General features: G+C 37.0%; 3 protein-coding genes across 3 annotated transcripts; 2 read left to right on the plus strand and 1 right to left on the minus strand.

The window, feature by feature from the left end:
• Positions 1-2360: 2360 nt before the first annotated feature.
• Positions 2361-11739, minus strand: LOC129303541 (copper-transporting ATPase PAA2, chloroplastic). The gene is given in 18 exon segments (XM_054942917.1): positions 2361-2694; positions 2945-3095; positions 3851-3982; positions 4421-4595; positions 5468-5919; positions 6052-6131; positions 6785-6851; positions 7369-7474; positions 7701-7810; positions 8003-8071; positions 8217-8327; positions 8665-8829; positions 9709-9795; positions 9976-10029; positions 10134-10231; positions 10507-10542; positions 10545-10583; positions 10982-11739. Coding segments are annotated over 18 exon segments (2709 nt in total). The 5' UTR covers positions 11652-11739; the 3' UTR covers positions 2361-2587.
• Positions 11740-11905: 166 nt separating this feature from the next.
• Positions 11906-13766, plus strand: LOC129303542 (ylmG homolog protein 2, chloroplastic). The gene is made up of 3 exons (XM_054942918.1): positions 11906-12411; positions 12532-12731; positions 13244-13766. Exons 1-3 carry the CDS (start codon positions 12112-12114, stop codon positions 13509-13511), a joined length of 768 nt encoding a protein of 255 aa, XP_054798893.1. The 5' UTR covers positions 11906-12111; the 3' UTR covers positions 13512-13766.
• Positions 13767-14050: 284 nt separating this feature from the next.
• Positions 14051-15264, plus strand: LOC129303543 (uncharacterized). Its single transcript, XM_054942919.1, has one exon. The coding sequence runs from the start codon at positions 14866-14868 to the stop codon at positions 15196-15198; it is 333 nt and encodes a 110-aa protein (XP_054798894.1). The 5' UTR covers positions 14051-14865; the 3' UTR covers positions 15199-15264.
• Positions 15265-16110: the final 846 nt, after the last annotated feature.

A 16110-nucleotide genomic window follows, 5' to 3' on the forward strand; every position in this document is an offset into this window, starting at 1 on the left:
ATTCCAAGCTAGGAGGTGTGAAATAATTTAATAAAAAATTAATATTTTTTAAAAAATAATAATTATATTAAGACTAAAATTATAATAACATAAATAATTTAATTATTATTTATCATTTTAAAAAAATTATATTAAATAGATTAATATGGTGTTAAATTATATATATGTTTTTCATGTCATATCTAAATCATTACAGTATTATATATCTAACAAGTTTTTAAATTTAAATATTTTTTATTTAATTCAAAGAATGCAAAATATCAAAAATAGAAAGTGTAATATTGTAAATTTTATATAGTCCACTCATAATTTTCCCCAAAGTGAGGGTATATTTGCACCCTCTCAAACCAATGTGGCTTTGCTATTTCTAGATAGACATATATCTTGCACTTACTTTCTCCCTTTGTTTGCGGAGTATTGGCATCTGCAGCTTGCCTCACATTAAGTTGAGAAGATTGGACAGGGTATTATGCTAATTTGAATTGAGTTGAGATAGGATTCTTTTCATGCAAAAACTCTGTCACTGACCTAATTATATTACCAAAACTCAAATTATGCATATTATGATTGGTGGCTTTCTTTCTTCACCTGACAAAAATTCTAACAAGAGAATAATTAGCAAAATAATAAAATAATATTTTTTATAATTTACTAATCATATATTTCAAAAATGACAGAAACTTATATCATGGGACAATTAAGGATAATAAAATTTATGATATTTAAGTTCGTCTTAATTGTCAAATTAATCTCTGAACTTGCTTTTTTAGCAACCTAATTCTTACATTTCCTTAAATTATCATGCTATTCTCTAGATCTTGAAATACATATTGATTATTAAATTAATTAATGTATAAAATATATTGATACATTGATATTTTGATATGCATACAAGGTTAGTTAAATGAGAATGATTCAGTTACATATATAGGGAAAATATAATTGAAGGACCCTTTGATTTTTCCCCCCTCACAAGTCAATGTATGTTTTCTCTCATGATGACTTGACACGTACATCTTAACTTTTTCCAACCAAAATAATTAATTTTTTTTTCATTAATCTATATTGTTGCTAAAGCAATATTCCGTTTTCCATGCCAACACATTTTAACATTGTTACCCAATTTTCAAATAATAAAGACTGTTTATTTACTTTTAAGAAACTTAAAAGAATTAGACTGATAAAATTAAAGTCAAGTTTATAAAACTAAATCAATAACTTAAAAGTTTCATCATATCTAAAGTTTACATCTTCTTGTTGTTATTATTATTTTTAAATGGATCAAATACAAACAAACGCTCTGCATATCCATCCCTTCTCTCATAAAGAAGAGCGTCTCTTACCTCAGATAAAAGGGTAACATGTACCCCACCACACTATCTCATGTTCATAATTTGCAGTATTTCACTTTCCTACTGTAACGTTTGCTTGCTAGAATAAACTAAATTAAATTAAATTAAAAAAATTAAGATAAAAATAAATTAAATCATCTTCCTTCTCATAATAAATATAATATAAAATTTCTTAATATATACTATAAATGTAAAAATCATTATACCCTTTAAAAATTTCATGAATCATTATTTCCAATTACATATACTGAATTATCTTTCTCTTTTATGAATGTGTTCACACATTCCCTTTTATCATTTTATTTTTATTTTTTCAATTCATTTCATTTTATTTTATTCTAATAAACAAACATTATCTATATTCACCCTGTTATTCTTACAAGTATGGATGTTTGAAGTTGCACGTATACACAAACACATGCGCACATATGACATATGAGAATATTTCCAACTGTACTTTCTTCTACGCGGTTGCTCTGATTTGCACGATGGTGAATCCTGAAATTGGTTTTCTGAATGATCCGGCGCTTTCCGGATGGCGGTACAGGGCATTCATTCTCAGCCATATCTCATGATTCATTTTGTTTCCTGATATCTCATTTATTCTTTTTACTACATTTTTTTTATACAATATTTTTACTACATTGATTAACAGGAGCATTAGATTATTTAACCGTGGTTAATTTATCTTACAACAATAGGCGCTTTGCCGTCATTCCAAAAATAACGTGATAAGCAAATTACGTAGTTTGTTTCTTGGTCGAGCATGAATAAATAATAATATATTCTCACATTTAAGATCAACGGATGTTGTGCCCTTTTTTATCGTCATTATTCAATTTTTAACAGTAACTATTCCATAGACAGCGTGATAAGCAAGGCCAAATGGTGAAACAGTATAGAAAAGTTGGCCACAAAAAAAAAAAAAAAAAAGAAACAGTATAGAAAAGACACGCTGCTTCTAGCGTGTCTCCTGTGAGACAGGGACGCTACAATATGCTGTAGCAATTTCTCCAAAGAATAAGTTAGTTTTATTTTTTAACCCGTTTCTATACAAGAAAAGGCAATTAGATGAAAGCGGGTACAATCTACACGTTAGCAGCCATACCCACATGCAGGAAGAGGAGGAGCTTTGATGGTCGCATTTCAGATTACTCGATAGAATGCTGAACTTAGTGGCCTCTGATGCATATCACACTTCATATACGTATACATATTCGAATGGAGACATCTCTTCAAAAGGTGATTGGAGCTGGCCCTTGTTGCTTGTTTTTGAACTCATGAAGCTGTAGAAGCAATGAGTTGCCAACCACGAAAATGGAGCTCAAAGCCATCAATCCCCCTGTCATACAAAAAATATGTGTGATAAACAGAACCTTATCTTTGGAACACTCGACGCACATTCAAGTGCACGGAATGGTATGTGCAACGAATCTGTATATCGAGGGAAGTACAAGAGAAATATAAGCAGCCGTGTTTGTTTGGCCATTACGAGAGTTAGTTGGGTTACTCTGAAGTCCAGGATAACTTATCGTACAATTGTAGAAGATTCATTTTGCACACGAAGAAATCAATAATGGAATCTTTCTCACCTGAAAGTGAAGGCGTCATAGCAAAATCAAATCGGGGAAGTAACACACCAGCGGCAATGGGCATGGCGACAACATTATAAGCGACTGCCCAAGACAAATTCTGGTACACTTTCGCCATGGTTGCCTGTGCCAGGTCTAGGGCATCTACAACCTACCAGAATGGAGACGGCTGAATTTACGAGTTGGAGAATCATTACAACGCTTTCATAGGATAAGGAAAATGCATACCACCAAAGAATCCCCCACACCCTCGTGTTCATTGATAAAGAGGTCAATTTCAACTTTTGGAATTCCAGTACCATCACAGAGTTTATGCCTAAAATCACGACTGGTATTAATAAATTACTCGCCACCAAAAAAACCCCGCAAAATTTAGAATTTTCTCAATCTGGAGCATCCAAGATTGCAGAAAAGACCAACCATTCCACGGTGGATATATCTTGCAACGGCCATGTACTCATCTGATAACGGTATCATAGAGCGCAAATTTTCATATCTTGCAACGGCCATGTACAATGGTATCATAGGGTGCACATCTTCATGAAGTCAAAAGGATGTGAAGAAAAATATAGTCCTAGGAACCTCTTCCCCCAATATCATTTCAGAGAAAGATCACTTTACTTACGGCACCATGATATTTTCAGAAGAGAGAGAATGAGACCCCAAAATTTCATTCATAGCGAAGACAGCAAACCGCATTGTTTATATCAGAGACCTCAATAATTGTTCAAGGAGATTACTTTACTCATATCACCAAACAATTTCCCCCGAAAAAGCAACACTGATGGAATGGCATCTCCCACGTAAATTGTTTTATAAAGCTATTACTTCATTGGCGAGGCACATGAAAAACATGGGATGCATAAAAATGGATGTAATAAATTCAGGACATCAGAGATGACTTACTTGTGAAATTCTGTTCCCAATTAATATAATTGATGCTGCATCTGACGCAGCATTTTCTTGAGCTTCATTCTGCAGAGCAATTCCAACATCAGCTACGGCCAAAGAGGGCGCATCATTTATCCCATCACCTACCTTAAAGAAGTTAGAGAAAAACGACGATGTCAGTAGGACTGTCATTTCTCATAAGTATAACTTGACAGAAATTTAACAGTATGACGCTAATAAGAAACTTGCAAATATAACATAAGAAAAGGCTAGACGTCCACAATTTGCATGAATCAACTGCAGTACTGCTACTATTGGCAAATGACAATTTTAACAGATGCAAAGCAAGCATAGATATCTAATAAAAATTGCAAAGAGAAATAGAAAATGAAATTCATTTCTACATGCAGCAACAACAATTTTTACATTGGAGTTATTGGCAATACATGCTTCACTAGACCCAAAAAAAAAAAAAAAAACATCTTTGATCCCATTCCGGAAGCTCAGTGGACCTTTGAACATAGCAGATATCTCATCTTATTGAAAGCCAAGAGACAATTAAGGTGAAGATAGATAACATCGCACCATTGCAACACAATGTCCAGCAGCTTTGAGAGACGAAATAAATGTAGATTTCTGCTGTGGAGACAGCGATGCTTTGACTAAACTACTTTCTATCCCAACTGTTTCTGCAACTGTTGCAACTGCCTCTTCCCTGTCCCCTGACAAGAGGACTGTTTTAATACCCTTCTGCTGGAGTCTTTCCAAAAGAAACAATGTCAGTAAATAATGCAGTAATCAAGCAATTAAAATAAGTACATGCCTTGAATTTGGAAAAGACTATCGGATACAGGAAATGGGTTAAGCTTGGAATACAAACATCTAGACGTCAATTTTAGCAAGTAGACCTGATGGAAAGGAGATGGAAACAACCATTTTAAGAAATAAGATCCTTTGATATGGAAGAGAAGCAAGAAACCCCAGCCCAACATAACTCTAGTATAGATGAGTCTGACAGTAAGTATGAAGTCAATGCTTCCTAAAACTCTCTGCGCCTCACTTGCAGGAAATTACAGGCATATATAAAAAAGAGTAATCGATATCAGAAACTAACAAAACATAATTTAAATTCCATCACTTTTAGTTTTTGTTAGAGATTATAATAGAATTTTTCACGTACCTTCATATGGTAACTTAAGCTTTTGAGTAGAATTATAATCCTTGGCATGGTGTTAGAGTCTCCCAATCAGGGATTAAGAGTTGTTTTCTTAAAAAAGGTGCCACTAGTTGTTTTCTTAATTAAAAGTTGGGTTTCAGCATAGCGTGATAAAATAAAATTATTTGCGGACCTTCAATTAACAGATTACACTTTCAAGTTAACATAGTTTTTGACGCCTAAGCACCCTTTCAAGAGAAAAGAAAAGGTGAGAAGCAAACTAACTTCAAATACAGCTGGTAAAAAAAGAAAAAAAAAGAAATAACTGACTTCAAATACAGAAAGAGGAAGAATAGAGCTCTCCCACTCCCCCCACTCTGGGTCTAAAAACAATAGTTAGCACCCTGAGGAAATAAATAGATTGCGGTAACAAAACTAAAATATACCTCATTGCATTCACCCAAAAAAATACATACCTCATTACTGTAGATTTAGCATCATCACGCAAAATGTCAGATATGGCAATAGCACCAATGATGCCTTCTCCTTCACGTCCAACGTGGACAACGGTTTTTGAATAGTTCGAAGGTATATTGTTTGATAATTTATTCATCAAAATATCCTCCAGATTCATCAAATCAGATAAATTCATTCTTGTCTGGAATCGCTCATGTACCCATTCTAAGGAACCGACTGCCACCAACCGTCCATCTATTTCTGCCAAGGTTCCAAAACCCGGCTGAACTAACTGCCCTTTTGTGACTGGAAGGACCAATTCTAATGATTCAGCTTTATTGGTAATAGCCTTTGCTATTGGATGAGATGCTGTTTTCTCCACTGCAGCAGCGAGCTGAAGAATTTCTGATTCCTTATAATTACAAGAGCCCACAGCAGAGACAACTGGTTTTCCTCTGGTGATGGTTCCTGTCTGAAAGTTTAATGTGATGTTATCTTCATAACAACCTTTCATGCACACATACATGCAAAACCATTAGCTTATGCCTTCTAATGCATTTTTGTGAGGGGAAGAGACACAGATAGAAGAGTCCGAGGGATTTACCTTGTCTAGAGCAATGAAGTTTATGCTAGCTAAGCGTTCCAACACATCTCCACCTCTAATGAGAAGTCCTTTTCTTGCACCTGTTCATTTGCAACACATATCCCGATAAACAGGGGGAAATTGCAGAGATAAAATATGAAGACTAGGACATACTGCAAGCACTAAACTTGGTTTCCGGACAGAAGTGGCTTTGAAAATTTCATAAATTTTAGTTCATAAGGAGAGAAGACAATTCACCCCTGATCAAGACAAAGCCACTTCATTGTTCATAGTCAAATGGCAATAGCTTATACCATATGTTGGCCAGTTAAGATAAATTCAAGGAACCACAGTTCACAAGTGTCAGGTAGTAAAAACCATGAAGATGGAGAGAAATGAAGAAACAAAATATAAAAAGAAAGAAAAGGAAAACAGAAACTGAATAAGAGCATTTTTTTACATCCTCCTATTTAAAAATATAATTGATTGACAGATCTCTGCCCCATCAGCAATAACTAATGAAGGCACTGCTCAAGAAAGGTCCCCTGATCAAAACAATGTTGTAGGCTTATAGCAACTTGCTTTAAGGGGGGAAAAAATTCTAAATAAGTTGAATAACCATAGTGCCAACAAAAAGGACTCCGTATTTGAACAATAAGCAGGCCTACATCAAAATAAATATTCAAGGGTTGCAGTAAATTCAGCTAAGCTTGTGTCTATATGCGTGTTAATGTACAAAACAAAGGTAACATACCAAGTGAGGTGCCGACTAGGATTGCTGTGGGTGTGGCAAGGCCCAGTGCACAAGGGCAAGACACAACCTGGAAAGGACCACAAGAAACTTTTCAATTTTCAACTCAGAAGCATATAAAAAGATGACAATCATTGTTTTTCTGCATGAAACTTAAATGTTCCAGGAAAAAGGTAATCTGGACCCAGTTGCATGCACGCACCACTCTATCCCTACTTTCCTCTTCCTCACTTTTCAAGATTTGTCTACACACATGCAATTTAATTATACAATCAGTTTCCAACAAATGACATTACAAAAAGCAGCCAATGGCACCCTATCTGAATGCTTTTTATTGGTGACTAGCAACACTTGTATGGAAAGGCATGCAAGATATATCCCTCTATTTTATTTTGAACAAAATTTTATGTATAGTCCATCATGTCATATTCACTAACAGAAGCTGAAAGCCAGGAGAAAAGGAGTGTACACCATTTAGGACTACAGGAAAGATAAGTCAATGAGGACAGGGACATAGCTTTAAATCAAATCATAAATTATCGAGTAACAAGGCCAAATTGGTTAACCCTGAATTCAACAATACGCACCAAGACATCTACAGAAAGTTTCAAGCTCAAAAGCAAAGGATCTCCTTCTGGACCCGCAATATCATTAAGTAAAACATCTGGAAAAATATGTGATCCAATTACAAACCTGGAAACAAATGCAGCAAACTTGGATAAGATTAAGGAATTTCAAACAGATGCAGAAACTCTCCTTTGGGAAAAAAAAATCACAATCACAAATCTTTAGTTGTATTACATTAACACATGTAATAATAAGAGTCATCATATGTCAGACCCATCTCCACCATTTGAAACCAAATACATAACCCTATCAAATATAAAAATTGATGGGGCTTGTAAAAACATATCTTTACCAAAATGCAAACGTTGCTGCTGACAGAGTCATAACACTGTATACAAATGGGCCAGCTATTGAATCTGCAAGCCTTTGTATGGGTGCTTCACGCGATTGAGCATCCTCAACCTGAGAAAATTTCAAAAAAAATAATTTTATTTCACAAAATGTAAGATGCTGAAATTGATGAATTAAATAAGAGTGCCTTACAACAATTATGGATGAAAGAAACTACATTATCACCAAAATTGAAAATTTTAATCAATTCATTCCATGTAAAGTTTCTTTTGTCAATAAGTAATTATAAATTGATGTACTAACCATGCGGACAATTTTGGATATCATTGTGTTGGAGCCAGTTGAAGAAGCTTCAATCCTTAAAGGACCATCCTGAAATAGTAATATTAAAACATGCCCGCCCAATCAAATTCGAAAATGGGAAAAAAAAAAATCAACATGATGCAAGAGCTGCATAATGTGAATTTAGTTAGACAGAGGATAAAATCTTGTACCAATTTGAAGTCTAAAGGCATACCCAGTTTATAGTTCCCGCAGAAACTGTGAAGCCTTCTTCTTTATACACAGGAAGTGACTCTCCTGTTAGCATTGACTCATCCACAACACTTCTTCCAGAAATAACCCTTCCCTGTCCAGAGACAACTAATATCAGCGAGTTGGTACCAAATGAGTCAACAAGTTTCAAAGAAATTCCATCATAAATTACAAAGTAAGGTCTTCCAGCATCATGCATATAAATGCAGCTTTCTTAAACACTGCTATCATTACAGACCAATTATTGTCAATAATGTTCAAATGTCATGCTGTGTACTGTGTCTGCTCTGTCAAAATATGCAATCCCAATGCCTTGACTCAGGTACTGCACATATAGCTTAAAACAACAACAACAAGCCTTATCCCACTAGGTGGGAGCACATGGAGCTTTAGAGTTCTAACAAAATATCATTAACAATAAGAAGACTTACATCTATGGGAATAGTTTCTCCAGGTAACACCAACACTGAATCACCTACTCGAACATTGTCAGTTGGGACTTCAACACAGATCGCATCAGAGCAAAGCACACTAGCCGGAGATGGAGCCCCTTCTGAGGAAGTAATCACAAGTCTTGATTGAGTCGAAATCAATGACTAGCAAAACATCCACCATAATTACGTAATGTTAGAGTGTATAGTTAAATACCAAAGTAAAAAATAAATCTTCCCATGATGTTCAAGCTTGAACCACTTGAAGCCAATTATTATTATTATTTCTTTGTTACATGTATTTCAATAGAAAAAAACTACAATATAATGCTTAGAGCTCAAATAGACCACTTTTTTATCCAACTAAATTTCCAATTCTTGGATTGTCCATGTTTAAGAAGGAAAACTGACAAGAATCAAAAGAAAATTAAAAATAAAATAAAGCTAGATGTTTTATCTGTTTATTATACGATTGAAAACCAATACTGACCCCTTCAGAGCTTCGTCATAAGTTTATATGCACAGCCATGCACCCTTTAAAATTAAACAAATTAGTTCTGAGGTAGGACACTTGACTATGACATGAAAAATTGAGTATTATAAAAAAAAAAAAAGAAGTAATATGAAATGTGGAGTGATTCTTTCAGCAAAGTGACATTAATGAATGACAGTCCACCACGAAGTCTAGCTATTTATAATGAAAACATAATGAAGCAAAGGTTTTTATTTAAAATCAGGTATGACATTTAGGCAAAGAGACCTCTCATGACCTTCCGATAAATAAATAAACTTGATTATGGAAGAAGTTTTATTAGCGCTCCCACATTGGTTCAACAACAGTCAAATGATAACATACAAAGAGAAAACTTCCCTAATAAAATAAGCAATTCAGAATAAACAGTGTAAGCAGTGTCTTGTGACTTCAATGAAAGATAATGAAAATGGCATATGTAAGCAATTGAGAAGTCTTATGCTTGACATAGAACCTGAAGATGCCTTCTTCCAAATAAAATAAGCACATAGAGAGGACAGAAGACTGCTTACAAGAAGTTCATTCATATCACTAGATGCCTGAATTCTCGCCCTTTCTTCCAAAGAACGCCCTAGAAGCACAAAACCAAGAAGCATGACCTGCATGCTAAAAAACAAAATCCTCCATGAGGAGCTTACAGAATAAATAAAGAAAAAGTTAAAACACCAGAAATGGCAATGCGCAAGTGAGAAGTTACTACATCAACGAAAACTAAACTCAAACCATGATGCGTAGCTAATTCAAGCTTGGCTTCTAGGATAAAAAGTAAAGAAAATCACCGGCTCATCAAAGAATGATGCATCCCAAGCCAGCCCAGGATTAAGTAGTGAGATCTACAGAAAAGATGAAATTCAAATTAACATCACTTTCGACGAAAAAGGAAATAATGCCATTCTGTAACCTAATGAAACATTTGAAATATTAAGAAGGGGCTCACCGAACTGATGATGAAGGCAGCAATAGAACCGAATCCCACAAGAGAGTTCATATTTGGTGATCCCTTTTTAAATGCCTTTAGGCCATCGACCAGTAATTCTGAAACAAGGGCTGGCTCAGTCACAAAATTTCCATCTCGAGATTCACTTGGAATTATTTGGGAGTTCACAAGCCCCAAGAACTAACAGGATTACACAGTGAAAAAAAATATTCTACATAAGTGTTGTTAATTAGTAAAGAACCCAGATGCCGCCTCTGCCGTCAGAAAATATGCTTTATCAGATAATTTGTAGCAATTGCTCAAATTAATAATACAACGCACGGTTATTCAGAAGGTGTCACACACTAGCAACAGAAAAGTTACACGAGCTAACCTCGACCTGGTCCCAACAGAGCTGCCGAAGCTATACACCTTTCGCATATGAATTATGAAGAGCTGCCCATACAGGTCCTACAATAGACCATCCGTAAAGTTCTGATACCAAAAAGAACATCAGGGAATAACAGAACTTGTAAACAAGACATGCATAGCAAAATACAATGGCATAGGATCCAACGTTAAAGAGAAAATCAAGGACATTGTAATAATATCTGTGGAAGATGCTATGGAATATCGTTGCTGGGAACGGAAGGTCTCCCTTAGAAGAGTGTGTGCCGAAAATGAAATATGACTGTTGGAGGAGGAGAGATGGAATTTATTTTATGGGTAGATTAGGAATTGGCTGATTGAAGTATTTGGAGGAGCAGTAGATTTTCATTTTCAGTTAACAATATCAATTTACTACCAAAATGATCCTCCAAATCGACTGGAAGTGTGATTAAATTATTTTCTGAATAGTTAATTATTACCATGAGCAATGTGGATTCCTAAAGAATGTAAAATATGCGAAGCATGCGATCCACAGCACAACGCCACCAAAGTCCAAGCAAAGGCAACACGGTTCCGACTCTTCGCAAGCAGTTCCTCCTTCTTCTTCGCCAAATCCTTCCACTTCCTCACATTTTCCGCCATTCCCGTACCCGAAACCCTCAGTTTGGTGGGAAAACCACATTCAGTCAGTCTCCCAGCAAGGGCCTCGGCTACAATTCCCGGATAATCGGTCTCCAGAACTGAAGCTGGGGCAACGTCGAGTTTTTTCAACTTAACGGCGGCGGTCTCGGTCAACATGTTGACGACGACCGAGTCAACTCGCTCGTCGGCAGACAGAATGTTTTTAACTCGGGAGACGCAAGCTCCACACATCATTCCAGTAACATCTAGTAAAATGGGCGAATCTTTACTATTCTCCTGCGCTTGCAGGGTGGTTGCGGCCGAGTCAATTCTAGTTTCAAGTGAGCTGCATACGGCAAAGTTTGGATCCGTATGTGACCGCAGAATGCTCCGACGTGTGAAGTTGCGATGTCGCGCCCTCGGCAGTCGAGAAATGAAGTCAACGCCGAGGACATCGCTGTTTCTTCTATAACTGAAGAAGATCTCAGGTTGAGGAGAGAGAGAATGTCTCAGCAGATGAGTCGCCATGATCGGCGGCAGAGGAGAGGGGAAACGAAGAGATGGAGGAGATCGTGAGAGCGAACTAGTCGAAGCCGATGATTTCTTGAACTTGAGATTACCGGTAAAATGAGGCAGAGAAGAGACGTTGATTGATCAAATCCATGCAATCAAAATGCGACACGCGTCCCGTTTATTCATATGTATTAGGGTCCATTACACGTGGACGTACGCATATCCATAGGTGTCCTTGGAGGCTAAAAGTCCAAAACAGCAGGAGGGGCTGCGCTCAACTGGGGCTGATGCTGGGCGACTAGGCGCCGGCCAACTACTTACATGCCAAAACGTTGTCGTTGAAATGGATTTGATCGTAAATGCTAAATGCATAGCAGATATTTTGATTTTCTCTTCCCCTTTCAAGCGTTATCTTCTTCTGCCACCATTCCACTGTTGATTTGTGGCACCCCCGAGCATTCTCAATCGAAGAACAATGGCTGTAAATGAAACGTCTACTGACAAAAACATATGCTTAGAGGCTAAGACGGTGCCTGATTGTTTGAAACTCTCTTGGGCTCCTGCTCAAACACCATTAGCCCTCCCGTCTTTGAGAGTACCCACCTCCAAGTTCAACACTTTAGTTTCTCGGAATCTCAACCTTCGGGAACTTAGCAGGTCCATGAATTCGGCGTTTGGTAAGTTTCTCAGATTGCTTCACTTGCTCGCTTGTGAAAACCCAATTGTGAAGAAAGTCCTCTCTCTGTCCTCTGAATTTCAGAGTTTATGCGTACAGGTGATGTAATTTTCTTACGCGGTAAATTTCTTAATGTATGGTTGCTTTGAGTAATCTTCTTTCTTACGATCTGGTTTCTTTCATTTTAACTGGGTTGCACCCTTTTGATCTTCTTTTCAGATTCGCTGCATCAGCTACAAGAACGTGAACTCGCTGTCTGGTCACAATTTCGCTGCTGTTTTACCTGGAGATTCAGTGGCAGGGCTAGTGGTCGCTAATGGAATCTTGAATTTTTTGAATATTTACAACACATTGCTGATTGTCAGGCTTGTTCTGACCTGGTTTCCAAATTCTCCCCCTGCCATTGTTAGTCCTCTCAGGTTAGCGTTCTTTCTATCAATATTTACTTTAAAACACCGAATTGGACGTTGACATTCCATTGCATTCTCACTGGTGTAGAAGACTGTCGCTCGTTAATTTATGATAATGGCCTTTATGTATGATAACTTTATTGCCGGATAAGCTTGCTTATTGACCTCCTCTGGGTATATGGATCTGATGGTAATAAACTGGTCTAGCTTGTGACCCCGAGGGGCTATCCAGGAGAGTCATGGTGTCTGTGCTTTGTAGAGTGGAAGGCATCTGTGTGATCGAGCTCGGTTATATGGTTGTGTACAGACCGTTCAGCAATATTAAACCTTTTTCTGTTGCTTGAAGTGGCCATGACTATGAGTTATAGATGAAACATGTTTAATTTGATTTGGTTTGAGTAATTCTCTGAATTTGATAAAACTAGATTTTAGCCTATATTTTTCGTATGAAGAACCTGTTTATGATTTGTGAATAGTGTTTATATATATATATTGTGATGATTGGCTATGGATTTATTCAGCACAATATGTGACCCGTATCTGAACATATTCCGAGGACTGATTCCCCCCCTTGGAGGAACACTGGATCTCTCACCCATCCTGGCATTCTTGGTTCTAAATGCATTCACTAGTACTGCTGCTGCACTTCCTGCTGAGCTTCCAGTTCATGGACAATCCCAACATAGTTCTGTACCTCCATCACAATTAACTGATCTCACCACTGCACAGAAGAAATGGATAAGAAGGCTTCAAGGGACCAGGTCAAGGACCTCCGGTGGCAGCAATTAGAACATAATGGCTCATAGTCCTAGGTGCTTTAGGCTGTTTTGTTTCTATTGTTCCTTTCCACTGGTGATGCTTTCAGCCAGGCAGCGCAATTTTTGAGCCTTTGGTTGTGAGGTATCAAGAGGTTACGCCCGGCCATCGCTCCCTGGATCCCAGTGACCGTACTACATAATTTACTTTTGGCCCATACAATCAAGATCTTTTGTTGATTATTTCATTTATGTTAATATTATTCAATCTTTCTTTCTTTTGTTCAAACTGTTGTCCTTCAGCCTGCATGACAAACGAGTGAAGTTGTTTATGCGTATGATAGGTTGTAGATGCATACTGACGAAAAACATCAAAATGAAGAGATTTCATGGGAATATGGTTGCCTGTGAATTGTTTGTATTTATCTTCGAATATTTTATTTGATTTACCCTACACCTACAAATTGGCTAGTTTGTTTGTGTTTGAATAACCGCAGAAGTAACCCAACCTTAGATACTCATTCATCAGGTCGCGGATTTGTTGAGTGTTAAAGTTCTATTACCTTTAGCAAGATTAGATTTCTGCATGAAAAACTCATTAGTTAAGCTTTAATTATTTGGACCTTGAATAGCCAGACTATTTTAACACCTCTTAACATTCAAACCACGTTTGATCATCAGTAAATTTCAAATTAGGTGATAGGGCTTGAGCGAACTCCCACGGCAAAAAGGGTATCGGATTCCAGCCCAAAAAAAAAAAAAAATCAACAGCACAGAATGTTTGCCTTTGCTAATGGGGAATCTTATTCACATCCACACAATCTAACAACGCCATCTTCATCAATAAGCTGTCACCTGTAGTTTTCGTGGTTAGAACCTACTATTTTTTACGTCAGAAAAAGATTCCATCAGATAGGGACAGGAATTCTCAGCCAAAAAATGCACCTTAATTTATAACTCTCGCGTGCTTTACCTCTTCACATTATAATATATATATATATATATATATATGATGTTAGGCATATGCTAGAAACTTAAAGCAGACATACCATGCCCAACACTGCAGCATTTCTCCACAGTATTCCGAGTTTGACAATTTTGTATGTCACAGAAGCTTACGAGAAGCACGATTGACAATTCCTACATGTAAATGAAAGGAAAGCCTCTTGCCCTGCATTAGCATTATTACTTTTCCTGAAAGATTATTCATTGAGATCTGATTACGTAGGGTGTAGAAATGCTTGATGATTCTAAAGGCTTGGTTTGAAAAGCAAGATGAAGGATTCCGTTCGCGCACAAGGGTGGCTTTTACACAATAGTTTCACGATAAAAGTTGTAAGCAGAACATAGTGAACCTAAAAAGGCGAGGTTCTTCGTCTGTGTTCTGGATGGAGGTTGGAGGCAGTCGCAGGAGAAGGTTTTCTTCATATGAGAGGCTGGCACTCATAGGCTTGGCGGTGCTAGCTGTGGCTTCTCCTCTCTACATAGATCGCAAACCAGCGAGTGAGTTGGAAGATGACGAGGAATCCATCAACTTTGCGCTTTTATCTCCTCTCCTGCTTTTTCTATTGATTTTGGCGGTGGGTTTTTCAGCTTGCTTGGATCGGAGCTTCACCAGGTTCGATCGTCACTGGATTCATCGAGTTGGTGGTTCTTCTGGAGGTATTGCCATTATTCTTATACTTCTTTTGCTGGTTTTGAAGTGTAAATCATCTCAGTGAAGAGCGGGGAAACGCAAACTGTATTTCAAGATATCAAATACTATTCAAGAACTCTTCCTTTGTGCTTCTGGATGACAGAGTAAATGAGAAATCGTCTCGATTTGTAGAGTTAAAAAAAAAAAAAATCCCTTCTTCATCCATAATTGAAGTTTTCATTGAAGTTATGTGAAATTTCAATTCGTGTGACCGATATGGTAGGGACCAGAAGATTAGAAGTAGATTAAAACCTCTAGGCGTGCGTGCGTGCGTGCGTGCGTGTATCAAAACATTGTAGAGTTAGGAACAGATACTGACTTGCTACCTCCATGTAATTTTCCCCCTATATTCTTCATGTTCGAGAAAAATAAAGAAATTTCAAGTGGCATGAGAAAGCATAACAGCTACGGTCATAAATGCAAACGATAATTCAGGAAAAGATTGCGTGTCAAAAAGAAGAAGAAGAATTAATGCATCGTAGTACGCGCCAAAAAAAAAAAAAAGAGGGGGAGAGAGAGAGAGACTTGGTCGAAGTATGTTCTTGACTTGCTGCACTGCACAAAGTTAAACTTCGGATCGTTTGCGATCATTCAAATGTACGAATTTAGCTGGTGAACTGGAGGAGCAAAGACATGCGCCTGCACCAGCTTATCGCTATCCTTCAGTAAACTAGTAGATCAAAGAAAGAAAGATGAATAAGGATAGAATAATATCAATGAAAGATAGTTACATAAAGCTGAATTGAAAATATGCCATGTTTGTGGCCATTATTCCTATCACGTTTTTTAAACTGTTTACTGTTTAAAAAAGAGATCCAAACATCATTCGAATCTAACAAAGTGGAAGAGGAAAGGAAGGACTGAGTAGTTATAATTAAATCATACTCGTGCAGAAGAAAATTTATCAGCAATGCAGATTGCACTCCATGTAACTGTA

Source organism: Prosopis cineraria, unplaced genomic scaffold (genome assembly GCF_029017545.1).
Source record: "Prosopis cineraria cultivar Desert tree isolate PC_DT_omini unplaced genomic scaffold, ASM2901754v1 PC2, whole genome shotgun sequence".
NCBI classification, from domain to species: Eukaryota; Viridiplantae; Streptophyta; class Magnoliopsida; order Fabales; family Fabaceae; genus Prosopis; species Prosopis cineraria.